Source organism: Lipotes vexillifer, unplaced genomic scaffold (genome assembly GCF_000442215.2).
Source record: "Lipotes vexillifer unplaced genomic scaffold, Lipotes_vexillifer_v1.1 scaffold590, whole genome shotgun sequence".
Taxonomy (NCBI): Eukaryota; Metazoa; Chordata; class Mammalia; order Artiodactyla; family Lipotidae; genus Lipotes; species Lipotes vexillifer.
The window spans coordinates 738807-750856 of NW_006778358.1; the positions used below are offsets into that span (position 1 = coordinate 738807).

Sequence of the window (12050 nt, forward strand, 5' to 3'; positions counted from 1 at the left end):
CTCCTAACAAAAGATTTAGTTTCTCCCAAGAGTGTAAGCGACTCCCCCTCCAATTCACCTGTTTTCTTTTTTTAATTGAAATATAGCTGATGTATAATATCGTGTTAGTTTCAGGCATACAGCATTGTGATTCACTTATATATATATATATATATATATATATTATATATATGCACATAATATATATTATATAATGTGTGTGTATATATATATTTTTTTTTTTTTCTTCAGATTCTCTTTCCTTATAGGTTACTACAAAATATTGAGTATAGTTCCCTGTGCTATATATAGTAGGTCCTTGTTGGTTATCCATTTTATATATAGTGGTGTGTATATGTTGTCATTGTTGTCGTTGTTTTAGAAAATATGTGCATCCATTAGATGTTTGGGGAGTTGCAGATATGGTCCAGTGCTGTCATTATTTAGAGCTGCTCTAGTCTTATGCCCACTTCCCACTTATCACTTACATTCACACTTAGCACGTCGGAAAAGTAGGATCCCTCTGTGAATCAGCATTTATCATCTTGTTCTGAAATCACTGGCCTCCCTGCCTAGCTTTTCAGTTAGATACTGAACTTCCTTAAAGCAAAAGTCTTATTCTATCTAGAGATTTAACGCAGTGAGTAGATGGAAGAGGTCTAAATTTCTGTAACCAAAACCCAAAAAAACCTGCATTCTAGGAAAGTTCAGCAGATATGGACTTTATCACCACGTGGCAGAACTGCCTGTCTAGCTCATGCACAGAAGACATGGTGCTGAACAAAAAGGAGTCAGGGCTCCTTGAGAAAGATGCTGTCTTTGTGAGGTTCTAGTCAATTTGTAGCTTCTGATCAGATGTCACTAACCAATGATGCCAATTAAGTCTTATCAACAAAATTAAAACATTAATTCAAGATAGTCAACACAAGCACAATTCAGGGTCTTGCTTCAACTTCAGGAGATCTACATGTTTTAGGGTCATAATAAAAGGCACAGTAGGTAGAGTCCGTATCCATTACTGCACTGAAAATAGGACATGTGTCATTTATCAAACCCAATCTTTGGTTCAGGAGATTGTGTACCACCAAAGGCAGGGAAACAAATTAAATCAGTTGATTTTCCAATTAATATCTAAATATATCTAAAAAGACATAAACACATACATGTAACAGAGAGAGAACATGAACCTAGAGGAAGTGGGGATAGTACTTTTCAACAACTACAAGGATAGAAACGTATTGGGGGGGGAGTAGCAATATGAGTTCAAATCAAACAATAACCCTTCATCAAACATAACTGCAACCCACAGACAAAGACAACAAATTTACGGTCACCAAATGGGAAAGGGGGGAGGGATAAGTTAGGAATTTGGGATTAACATATACACACTGCTATATATAAAACAGATAACCAACAAGGACCTACTGCAGAGCACAGGGAACTGTTTTGTAGAGCACAGGGAACTATTCTGTAATAACCTATAATGGAAAAGAATCTGAAAAAAATAGATACGTATGTATGTATAATTGAATCCCTTTGCTGTGCACCTGAAACTAACACAACATTGTAAATCAATCATACTTCAATGAAAAAAATAAATAAGTAACTGCACATGGCAAATTGTTTGCTAGGGATCTTGGTGTAGTGCCCTATAGTAGACCCCTTAGCTGATACACAAATCTCAAGCACAGCAATCTTTACTTTGATCCCCCTTCCCATGTGGGAGGACTCACTTCCTCATTAGGCAGCCCGTCTCAGATGTGGGCAGCTCTCATCATTAGCTCTTCCTCAGACTGAGTCAAATCTACCTACGTGCTAGTAACTTACAAATCTTGGACTTTGCTCAGCACTCTGAAATTTAACCGTCATCATGACAGCTCTTCAAATATTATTTTTTAAGGTATTAAGTTTCTAAACTTCATTTATCCCCTTCTTCATTATTCAGAGAATTAATTCACTCTAGATTTTATTGAAGATACTGTCACGTACTTTACTACATTCCAAATGCCATGGCGCGTGATATCTAGGAGTTTCCATCCATCAAAGAGCTAAAGCCAAGTAGTCTAATCAACTTCCAGACACACCACTCAATAAGGGCTAAGGGTAAAAGTGATTAGCAATTACTCAAAATCAACCCAGAATTCATTCTGTTTCAAAGGGCAGAGAGAGCTGATACAAAGTTGAGGCGAGCTGATTCTTAAGGAGAACGAAAAGTTACCTCTCTTCTCTTTCTCTGTTTTAAATATGCAAAAAGATCCCTCAAATCTCTGAAAACAGTCAGACCAAAAATAGTACTGATAGCTTCACTAATGCTTTGATTTGAGCCAAACAGTGGAATCACTATCATATATCTTCTGATTTTCATCAGAATGAATTTATTTACTGGAGGCAAAAGATAAAGAGCTACATCCATCTAAGAATTACAGAGGCCTTTGGAGAGATCTTCGGGTGAGCAGTCACACATCCAGTAAGTCAGGCAACATCTACTGGGTGCAGAATGAAGGGCATTTTCTAGGCTCCCCCTCCTCTCCCTACAAAAGCAGTCACAAACCATCTGCTAAAATACCATTGGATAAAACATATTTGTAAATACTCTAGATAAAAAATATGCCCAGTGGCCAGACTGACTCTGTTCCACTCTAGCTGACTACTTACAGAAGACTGATGATGTTACACTTTTACACTTGCATAAAATGATGATGCAAGCCCTCCAGCATTAGGAGTATTCACTCTGGTAGAACACAGTGGTTGAAAGGAACAGTCAACATGCTACATGGATCCTCAGGGCTTAGTCCCTCACTTCTTTTAAGTTTCAGTCTAAATGCCAATTTTTCCTTAAGGCCCACAGTGACTACTCTAATTAAAATTGCCACACCCTTCTCTTCCCAACTCCCATCAGTTTTTTTTTTTTTTTTTAAGATTTTTTAGATGTGGACCATTTTTTTAAAGTCTTTATTGAACTTGTTACAATATTGCTTCTGTTTTTTATGTTTTAGTTTTTTTGGCCAGGAGGCATATGGGATCTTAGCTCCCCAACCAGGGATGAAACCGGCACCCCCTGCGTTGGAAGGCAAAGTCTTAACCACTGGACCACCAGGGAAGTCCCCCCATCAGTCTTAATTTGACAATTTTCTTTATGCAGAGCCTTGGCCCCTTAGAACTTAACATGTGGGTAACTAAATGACTGTGCCTGTGTGCACACGTGTTAACTGTTCCATTTCACCTCCCTCCCAACACACGTGGACACATGCACACAGGTGAAGGTAAGATTGACCAGGACAGGATCTTTATCTGTTTACTGTTGTATTCCAAGAATCTAGAGGAGTTCCTGGCACATGGTAGGAAATGAGAAGTCAACATATATTGGTTGAATGAAAGAGTGAATAACTAACTCTGGGCTTAGACAGACTTGGCCCTGAGTCCCAATTCCACCTACGCCAACTGGAGGATCTTGGGAAAATGATCATCCTCTCTGCACCTCTGTTTCCTCATCAGTAAAATGGACACATAGGAACACCTGCCCCATAGGATCAGGACTGTCATGAGAATTACACTGTAACAGGGAAGAACAAAATCTGACACCATGTTGGATCTGTTTCTTTTACTTTAACCTTTGCTCTCCTGTTGCTTTTTGTTACTATAATCACTAAAAAGATGTTGTCTATAGCTATTGGCATACCTAATGGCCTCCCTCAGGGAACCCTGCCCCTCTGCCTAAATGTTAAACTAAAGTGCCTTTGTTCAGTTCACAGGGAAACATTCTGCCCACCTGTGGATGGCTGCAAGAAAGAAGAAAGTAACACATCCCTGCCCTGAGGCTGGCCAAACCAGGAGGTGTTTTGCAAGACTTATGGCCTTTTTATTTTACTTCCTCACCTCCTCCCCTTCTCTGTTCTATAAAACAAACTAGCATCCAGACCCCATAAGATGGTACTCTGGGACCCCAGTCTGCCATCTTCTTGAACGGCCGGCTTTCCAAATAAAGTTGCTATTCCTTGCCTCAATACCTCGTCTCCCGATTTACTGGCCTGTCGTGCAGCTAGCAGAGTGGGTAACAACAAGAGTCAGCGTACATGAAGGGCTCAGGATCAGGCTTGTACAAAGTAAGCATTCAATAAATGTTACTTGCCATCGTTATTATTCTTTCAAGATATGCTTCCCGAAGTGGTGATGGATTGGTGATGATTTATGCTCCCAGGCAACATATCTGAGAAGCACAGATCTGAGATGGTGAAAAGGGACTCAGGGCGTTGATAGAGCAGCAGAGCTACCAAGGTCAAGCCCCATCACAAGGCCTCAGCAGCTCCAATTCAACGACAGGCAGGATTTTACAAAGGAGCTGTTAACAGTGTAAGGACGACAGACTCAGCCCTGCTGGAGTAGAATAAACATAACAACGAAACCACTGAGTAAGTGAGGGTGAGGCTGGAAACCTTAAAAGGCAGGAAAAGCAGCTCCTCTCTCACTACTTGAACAGAGAGATTTGTTTATTTAGTTTAACTGGAGTCAAAGCTAATGGGTCTAATGGCTTTGAATCACCTCAGCTTATTCTCCAGATTTCTACACATGGGCTGTAACTTAAATTTTATGAAAGAAGACAAAGAGAAAAAATCAGCCCTCCATAATAAGAGTTTACCGGAATATACTAATCATTTAGACATGCACTTATATTTCTAGAAAGCTGAACATCAGCAGTGGTGTGGCAACTTTTTCCTGGAGCAAAATCCAAGTCTGCCTAAAGGCTGAGAACTAAATCATTAACCTGAACCGTTCACTAAGTATTTAGGAAAACCAAACACTGGAAACACCCAATATTGATAAACACATAACTTTAATCTCTGCAGAAAAAGCAGAGACTGATTGAGTTAAGAGAGGAAGTGGGAATGAGTAAGGAAGATAGAGATAAGGGTAAAGGGGATAACAAAGGGATTGGGGCATCTACTGATTTCAGGGCAATAATAGCCTTAACTTCCCTGTTTATTATAACATGTCTTCCCAAGGCGAATCTCTGTTAAGTGGTCCATTAAGGCATTATAAAAGCAAACTAAAATGAAGGACTGCATGCTCAAGGATGAGCATGACAAATAAAGACAATAAAAAGAAAAAAAATTCTCTCCTCACTCTATAGAAGAAAGACCTTAAGATTTGGGGACAACTGAGCAAGGTCACAGTAGCTAAGTTGAAGCTGGAATCAAATTTCTAGACTCTCAAATCAGTGCTTTGCATCCCATATCAGAACTGCCTCGAGCTTTTAACATGCATGTGATAAGTGGTTCAGAATCAGTTTCTGACAAGCTCCCAGGTGATACTGCTGCTTTGGGGCCTGGAATGATGCAAAAGTAGGAAGCCTCTGTCCCATTGCACCTGCTAAGGTAAGTCTTGGGAATATTTTTTTTAATAAAAAAGATATTTTCCAGGAGCAGGAGAAAGTGAGATTACAGATGAAATACTGAAGTTTTGAAAGTTCTAATAATTCACAACAATATCTGTAAAATTTCAGGGCCATTTACATGGTGGTGTCAGCTCCACTAGTAAGTCAAATATACTGAAGTTACAGTTTTTTTAAGTATACACAAACACCAATGTTTTATAGTTGGGGGATCTCTCACTGAACCATTCTGTGGATATGCATTTGTTGATCATTTGAAATATACCACACCTAAATTGCTCTAAATCTATGAAACTCTCTTAATTCTCAGTCTGCTTTGATAATAGAAATACAATGTCTAGGGGGTGCTTTCACTTTCTTTGAAAGCTGACATTTTAGATAAGAAAGATTTAGATAAGGATTTGGTGTGGCACTAACACACCAAATTCCAAAAGGCTTATCTGCATAGATTTTACCATCCAATAGCACCATGTAATAAAGCTGACCATACCCAACTACATATATTATAACCATATAATACATTACATATATTATAATGACATATATTAGGAGAGGCCCAGTGTAACTGGGGGGAGAAAAGATTTTTGAAAAGCTCTTGTTATTCAATTTCTCTATTTCCCCCCACACCTATCACACAGGAATGGCGATGCACTTGAAGAGAGTTGATGAACGCTGAACACAACGTGTCCCTCCAGCCAAAACTCAGTTACCTACCAAAGCTTCCTTTTGGTCCCCTTGAATCAGCTGAGCCCAAGAGATTTTTCCTATAAAAAGTCCACAGTGTATCTAAATCAGATCCCAGTAAAATTTCACTTCAGCTGAAGTGAAAATGCAGAGGTAGCATTTACGGATAACAGCTGGAGAACATTAGTTCTCTGTCTCTCCTTTTCTCTCCCAAGGGTTGAAAACTCCACTGTTCAGACAGGAAGCAGTCATACACCACACAGTGTACAATGCGAGAACGCTGGGATCTAAGAACAACTTGCATAGGAATAGGAAGAGTGTGAGGGGTTTTGTTGAAGAACACAGAGCAGTGACCCTGTGTTCCTCTTGGGGTGTCCATTCCCCCCACCAGTGTTCAAATAATATAACGTATGCACACCCAGAACTGACAGGCACACACTTCACTCCCTGAAAGCTTCTTTAATAACTCAGAGTAAGGAGGCTTAATCTTTCATTTTTCCACAATTTTTTAAAACATTAACTTCAAGAAGTTTTGGGGGGTGGCCAAGATTCTCCAATAATCTTTTTTGGCATAATTTCACGGTTGCTCTCTTAAAAGACCACCTTTTAACTTTTTAAAAAAGAAATTGTCAGGAAAAAAAAATCTCTTTCACATAACTGCCCAGAATAAGGAAATATATATATTTCATATATATATGTGGAATTCAAAACATGATGCTCTGGAAAAGAACGATTTAAACAAAAGGTTCTTGTGGATACGGTTTTTTAGGGTCGGTTTCTGCTGTAATTCCACAAAGCTGCTGAGAAGGAACACAGACGCAAACATGGGGAGAGGCATCCACATTCTGTGGCCACAGCTCAAAGTTTTGAAGAGGATGATAGGAGTTTCCCTAACACTACAGGCTGAAGAGCCATTCTGCATTCCTACCAGTCTTCAGGCGCTGGACCCCGTTTCTAACCGCCGGTCCTCTGGGGGCGGGCTGTAAAACCGACCCTGTCTCTTCCACTCCCCTCCAGCCAAGTTCACGAAAAGACAAACCTTCCTAACCACTGAACTGCGGGAAATGCCTTTGCCGTATGCATATGAGGGGCATGCAGTTAATCAACCGGGTTACAACACTACGGTTCTATGCAAAGGGCGGGGAGGGGCGAGGGAGAAGCCAACCCACATATCCATCATCCTTTTAGGAGTAGGTGGAGTTTAAAGTTTCCCCAACTTGCAAGTTCCCACTTGACAGGCAATATTTCTGTGCAATTTCCAGCCCCACGTAACAGATGGTCCTCTGCCCGTCTCGAGCCCCGAGAGAGCCCAGACAAAGCCCCCCGCCACTCCTCGCCTCACACGGCCCCTAGGTGGTCAGTTTTACGAAGCTGTCAGCTCGAGGGCAGTGAGCAGAGAATGGAAACTTAACTTCTTCCAGAAGTTTTTCCTGCTACAGGAGAGTCCCGGGGACTGGTGCACAAAGGCCTGGGAAATTTTTTCACTGCGTTGTTTTTCAAAAACGTCTTCCGCCCTCTGCCAAACCATCATCCGAAACCCCAGATGCCCAGGGAAGGGAAACTGAGGCACATGGTTTCAGAAACAGAAGTGCAACTCGAGCCGTCCCAAAGGCAACCTGGGAAGTTGCTTAGAGAGACCCCCGCGGTGGGAAAGCATCCTCGGGGCGCCGAAGTACTCAGAGCCAAAAGGGAAGGTGACGGCCCAGACAGGGTGCCAAATGGGGATGCGCCCCGGCAGCGTGCGAGAATCTTCCTTCCCAGACGGGAGGGCAAGGGGAAGGGAGGGGGGCGCGACTGGGGAGTTGTGAGGACTGGCGGCCCACTCACCCTCACTGCCGTACTGTTTGCCATTGTTCGCGCCCATCCTGCCGCCGTCATGCCCGCCGTCTCCCTGGACACTCCATAGGTGGGGCGCACCGCCTGCGCGCTCCGCCAGAGGAAAGCCCGCCCGACGGGACCTTTAGCTGCGCATACCCCACGCTCCGGGTCCGATCTCCGGACGGGGGCGGCCCCCGCACTCCGGTGGGAGGGGGCGCTCCGTCCTCTCCTGGCACCCCCGACTGCGCCGGGTGGGGCCGGGGGGCGGCCGCCGCCCTTAAAATCCGCGTTCGGGGCCGGCGGGCGCAGCGCCGCGGAGAGCCCGCGCCCCGGGGCCGCCCAGAGGCTCGCCGCGCCGCCGCCGCCGGGTCCCCATCCGCCCGCCCCGATCCCCCTGCGGTGGACGCTGAGCCGCCCGGGCGGCCGGGTCTCGCGGGCTCCGCCGCTTCCTCCGGCCGCCCCTGCGCACCCGCGACTTCCCCGGGGAGGGCGCGGCGGCCACTTGTTGCGGGTGCCCGGAGCGAGCAGAGACTCGCGGCCCGGCGCCGCTCGCCCAAGGGCCGGACTTTTGTTAGCGCCAGGCGCCTCCTCTCGCCGCCCAGCGTCAATCACAGCTGGAGCCCCGGGGAGGAAGGCCGGCCCGGAGATGCGCGGCCTTTTAAAGGGGCAGCGCGCCTTTTCGGGGCTCCGGCTTCCAGCCCCAGGCTCGGCGCAGGCCCTGCGCGCCACCAGCGAATCGCTTCGAGCGAAGGAACACGCTCTTGGCTCTATTTTACTATTGTTCTTTTACCGGCTGGGCCCCTAGTTAGTAAGATGAGCTTCCGGGCGTCGTTTGAAAATCCCTTGGGTTTGCCTGCAAATATGGCCTATTTTAGGTGTGGTGGCATTTAAAATCAACACGCATCAGAGGCTGATTCTGTCTGACAACTCCAGGTAGGCGTGCTGGTATCCTCCTGCGGCTCCCACGTCTGGGACTGAGGCGGAGAATGGAGACGCGAGGGAGGGAAAACTTGAGGGGAGCTTAGCAGGGAGTCACTGCAGAGCCAAAGAGATTCCCCGCCCCGGTGCGGAAGGTTTCCTGGCTCAGAAGTTTTAAGAGCTTCCGAGCCAGGAAGTGTATTTTCTCCCCGTTTCTATTTTTTTTTTTTTTTTTTTTTATTAAAATTAAATCCTCCCTTGAACTTTTGCCCTCTGAAGTTTTGATCTCTGAAGGGTTTTTTTTTTTTTTTTTCTTCTTCTTGTGGTTGGTGTTAACCTTTGTTTAATATATTACAACCTCTTTTGGACATTTTATATGGCACTTCTAAAGTCTTAAAATGGCCCTTTGGTGTTCCCTCCTTTAAATGGAAAAAGGAAATTCTTCTTAATATTTTATTCCCTTTCCATGTAAATACCTAGATTTTCATAACATTGCATCTTAGTGAAGACCGGGGCATTCACAGCACAAATTACTTTGTACGGAAGCAAGCTCACAGCGCGATTTCTCCTTATACGTGTTAGATGTTTTAAGTTAAACTTATATAGTGATACATATATGTATGTACGTATGTATATATATATATATATATACATATATATATATATATATAAGCATTTATGATACCTGAATGGAGATCCAGGAATTTTGTAATTACCTTTTTCTTAAAAGACTTGCCACCACATGCAGAAATTGTCAGTGACTTGACCTTCTGTAGATTCTATTTAGGTAATTTCCTTTAACTTAATACAATCTTCTTTCTTAAAGATAAGCTAAAATATCATGTTTCCAAATTTAGAAATCTAGATTTATTGTTCCGGAGAGATCATATATTGAAAGAAAAATAATGAATTCATCTATTTTCAAGAACAGGGTTAAATAGTTTTGTGTTGTACCGACAACACTTCAACTGTCGCAGTTCAAAGAGATTATGAGCTGTATTTCAGTTCATCTTTTCATATATATAATCTAGCACACTGCCTGGCCAATAATATGTTTCCCGTATCTGTTGAGTTAAATTAAAACTTTGTGTCACGGGCCCTGTATAGGAAATAAGGGTGTCAAAAATGTGGAAGAGTTAAATGGGTTTTCAGAGACTCCACCTGAAAATATAAACTCAAGCTAGAAATGAACAGATGTCTACATTATCTTTATCCAAAGTGGGTCCCTGCCCACCTGGTCCTTGTGATTTTCCATCACCATGTAGGGACTTGCCCTGGATCGAACCCTGGATCAGATCATTCTTTGGAGACTTAGTTGAAGATTAACCCACTGTAAAGTAGTGGAACGATGGACGCTCATCTTGATATTTGGTATTGAGTTGACAACTTGCTCCTTTATAGGCTTTTATCTCCCTGATCCTCTCAATCCCTCTTTTGACATCTACAAATCAGGAAAGTGATCAGAGAAGAAACTGAAGCTCCAACAGTTCAAATGTGTAAAGTCGCCTACGTGGTAAGTGCCACATGGCTTCAGGTTCTCAGGCCGTCTCCTCCCCACTCCCCTACTTCTCTTGACCTGGCCATTATTCACCTTGGAGTCACTGTCTCCCCTTTTGGTTGAGTCACCTTCCAGGACCTTTAACATCAAAGCAAAGGTAACAGTGAAAAGTAAATTGTAGAGACTAACCACATATATCTCCTTTGAAATTAAAGTCTCTAAAGATTTTCAAGGCTCTGTTGCCTGCCGTAAAAGGGAGCAGAGACAATCCAGTTTAAGAAATTCCAGTATAAAACAAAAATAGAAAAAAAAAAACTTGATTTTTAACATCCTTCTGATTATAAACTATAAATACATGTTGTCATAGTCACTGTAAAATCTTGGGGAAGAAAAGAAAGAAAAGCACTACTTTTGCTTAAAATAAAGGTGCATTCACATGTATATATGTTTTGCATTTCAAAAGTAAGATATTGTACACATATATGATTTTAGCAAGAAATTCCAATCTTTTTACCTAGCTGCCAAACTGAAACCCCACCTTTTAAGCCTCTTGAGAAAAGGATGGTGGGTTTTTCACCAATGGGTTCTGAATAACTAGCATAGTTCCTAACACAATGTACTCACTCAGTAAAAACCTGCAGAAGGAATGAATGTTGAACAAAGAGATAAAATGATTTAAATATTGTTCCACTCTCTCTCCCTGCCTTTTTCAAAAAGCCACAATCACTGAAAATATTTAAAAACTCAGTTCTGAAATAGATTTGTGTTGAAATGCCTGTATTATCCAAAAGCGGAAGAACTGTTCTTTAATTAATATAAATTTATTACCAAAATATAAAGTTGGATTCTTGGCAAGAGAAATATTTGTTTCGGATAGAAAATGAGGGTAAAAGTGATTATTATGCCCACCCCAGAACATTTAATATATTATTACAGAATCTGTAATATTAGAAAAGAAAAACAAAGAACACGCATTAATTTTATTTTATTATTGCAACTGTGCTGTTTTGAATTAAGTGTTTTGCATGTTTCGCTTAATGTTCATAACTTAATCAGGCAGTGCTTCTAGTAAATCTTATAATGATGACAGCAAGATTGGAACTGAGATCTATTTGCAAAGCCTATGATATTTCTCACTACTTTCTGCCACCAATTTTGTGCCATCACTTGCCACCCTAGTTTTGGACGAAGCCTGGTTTTCAGTGGAGATACTATGTATTTAACTTAAAAAGAGTGAAGCATCTTTTGAAATCTGCTAGATTTAATTAGATTTCAAGACAAGTATTCATTTATGCCACATGAATCTTCATCATAGCCATGATGATTAATGGCTGGATATTTTAGATAAATAATTTAGATATTTTAATCATTATAAAGTAAACAGTTAGCTTAATACGATGGGCACTTTATATAGGACTCTTGAAACTCTCTCTGCTCACAAAAATTCCCTTAACAGCTCTGGGAAACAAAGTAGCTCTAATTCTAATATATTGAATTGGCTCTAATTCAAAATATTACAGTATTCACATACTCCACCAAACCATTGCACTTCACCCTTGACTGTACATTTAGCATGCAAATTCATATTGCTTTGTCCTTTATCAGGCAACCATCCTATATATCAGGAGGTAAGTTACACGAGACCCCACAGTAGCCCAAACCAGCATCACAAAGTTCATGTGCTTAGCTCAGAGTATTATAGCAGTCATTCGGAGTCCTAACATATTTAATTATCTGATTTCTTAGAACACAGCAAAATAGAAG

The 12050-nt window shown here is 42.0% G+C and overlaps 1 protein-coding gene across 1 annotated transcript in view; it reads right to left on the reverse strand.

The window, feature by feature from the left end:
- The window catches only part of FBXL7 (F-box and leucine rich repeat protein 7), a 423718-nt gene extending 415712 nt beyond the window's left edge, over positions 1-8006 (reverse strand). The window contains exon 1 of the mRNA XM_007451611.1: positions 7880-8006. Within this exon, the coding sequence (XP_007451673.1) occupies positions 7880-7916 (37 nt within the window). The 5' untranslated portion in view covers positions 7917-8006. The remainder of the gene's footprint in view (positions 1-7879) is intronic.
- Between the last annotated feature and the right edge of the window lie 4044 nt (positions 8007-12050).